The 2343-nt window shown below is 50.7% G+C and overlaps 1 protein-coding gene across 1 annotated transcript in view; it reads left to right on the top strand.

The window, feature by feature from the left end:
• The window catches only part of ANKRD53 (ankyrin repeat domain 53), a 6774-nt gene extending 4431 nt beyond the window's left edge, over positions 1-2343 (top strand). The window contains exon 6 of the mRNA XM_006862990.1: positions 1606-2343. Coding sequence (XP_006863052.1) covers positions 1606-2343 — 738 coding nt within the window. The remainder of the gene's footprint in view (positions 1-1605) is intronic.

Here is a 2343-nt window from a genome sequence, read left to right as displayed (position 1 = left end):
TCTGGAATCAGAATACCAAAAAGGAAGAACACGCTCAGCATTTCTCAAGCTGGGAGAACTGAAGAAAAAATTTAAGCCTCAACTTTCATTATTGAAAGATTCTCTGGGCAAATTATTGAATGATGCAGAAAGCATCAAGAGAAGATGGATGAGGAGGAGTGCTGAGACCCAGGCTCTTTGTTGGGACATTAACAACAACAATATTCTGGTTAAAAAAGATCCATCCTCCCAACAGACACTGAGCACAAACTCTGTGCTAGGCACCTGAACCCCAAGGCCCCAAAGATGAACAAGATGTGCTTCCCACACTCCAGGAGAGGGGAGGCAGGTTATACTCCCACAGAGGCAGGCGTCTGGAAGGGTGCCCCAGAAGGGATGCTACTTGATAGGAGTCTTTAAAGATGGGCAGCCGTTGGCCATGTTAGTAGGGAAGGACTGACCTTCAGGAAGGCCTGAGGGCACTCGGGAACATGGTGTATGCAGTGACGTGCAAATTTAGTATGGCTGGGGGGTTCAGGTGTGTTGGAGATTTTCAAGCTAGAGATTTGGCAGGGAACAGAAAAGGAAGTAATTAAAGGATCATAAACAGGTATAATTACATCCAAAGCAAGAAACAGAAAGCCCAGAAAGAAGGTGTTGGCATTCCTGAATCCAGATGTAGGGCTGGTGACGCCAGTATTCCATCCCTGTTGCAGCTCCATTTCTCTGGTTTTCTTAGCCCTACACTCCTCTTTGTCAGCATGACCTGCCTTCTAGTCGCACAGCTGTTCCTGGGGTTCTCAACTCTCCCAGAAGAACTTTGCAGATCTCCTTTCATCTCTCCCTCCCTAGAGCAAAGGGAAAGTCATATGCTGATTGACTTAGGTCTGAGGCAAGGCTGAGGGAATTATGGTTGGCTTAACCTAAGCAAAATATACCCCAGAAGCTGGGTCAATCGCCAAACTGTCTTAGCTAACATAGGCTGGAAAGAGACAAGAGACTGACAACAGGCTGGAGTAGGGTTGGTTCTGTGATGAGTTAAAGATTCAACTCCAGTGAAGACAAGGTCAGTTACCTAGACTGAGTCATTGCCGCCCAGTCCAGCGAGCCCCCAAGTGTATCCCTCCCTAATTGACTTCCCAGGGCCCACCACGTCCAAGCCAGAACAGATTCGCTCTATCCAGTTGCAAGCATTCCAAACCTTTTGACATTCATCTTCCAGGGTCAAAGATGCAATTTGCACTTCTCATTTGCCTTTTCCCATTCAGACCAAAGACTCTCCTTAGGACAGGACATGTCTCTACTATCAGATGAGTAGATCCTTTGGTGGGGGTGGCAGGAGGGGTCATCTCCTCCATCAGATTGGAAGTGCCCCCTCAGGCAGACTGTGCCTTTTCCCTGAAGTTGGAAGTCTCACCTAGAGGAGAGGTTGTACCTTCCCTATGCAAGACTGCCTCCCCCCATCAACCCAGGTGACTCCTTAGGGCAAAGGTTCTCATAATACACCCATCAGACTCTTCTGGGGCAAGGACTGTAAGTTGTCTATCAAACTGGAGAATTGTAATAGCTATAGGCACAGGGCCACTTTCCATAGACGTACCTCCTTGACGATCCCTCTTGTTGCAGAAAGAGTGTAAAGCCCTGAATGACGCTGAATTCAAGAAGTGGCTCCACTGCAAACTGTTGCTGGCCCGCACCACGAAGCAGAAGCCTAGTGCCTTGACTGCAACCAGTGCCCTCATAAAGACCAAGTGCCCTGGGCTGCAGCCTTCTAAGAGTTATCACTCTTTACTGGAGGCACACCTGGGACACCTGCCAGGGCCCACAGAGCCCTCCAAAGCACCAACATCCTCTCTGTACAGGGCGCCCAAAGCCAGGTGGCCCAAGCTGTGGGACCAAAGCAACAACCCTGCCAGATTCCCCACTATGCAAATAACCTGCCTGAAGGCCATCCGCCTGGGACTACAGCCAGAGCCCCCTCCGGAGCGTAATTTAGGCAGTTTTGTGAAGGTGAGTCCCGACAGGCACGGAGGTACGCTGCTGCATACTGTCACTGGCCACCTGGTGGGGGCCATACCCCACCTGCCTGTGGATGTGGTGTTCCAAGAGCTATACCCCTCACTGCAGCCATACAGGATAAAGGTGCCCGAGGGCTTCTACCCCATCAGCCTAAGGGATGTGCCCCTGAGGCAGCACCTGGGCAACACCTTCTGGACAGATGCTCTGGCCATGAGCTTGCGTGAGACATTTGATGAAACCTTCCTGACAGCCCTTCGTGCTCACCAAGGACTCCTGTCCTGCCCTCCCCCAAGGTCTTCCCATAAAGTGAATTTGGTAGCCTCTGGCCCTGAGGCAGCCCAATGA

Source organism: Chrysochloris asiatica, unplaced genomic scaffold, assembly GCF_000296735.1.
Source record: "Chrysochloris asiatica unplaced genomic scaffold, ChrAsi1.0 scaffold00052, whole genome shotgun sequence".
In the NCBI taxonomy this organism is placed as follows: Eukaryota; Metazoa; Chordata; class Mammalia; order Afrosoricida; family Chrysochloridae; genus Chrysochloris; species Chrysochloris asiatica.
Note: the sequence above shows the minus strand (reverse complement) of the source record. Positions and strands in the feature narration are given on the sequence as shown.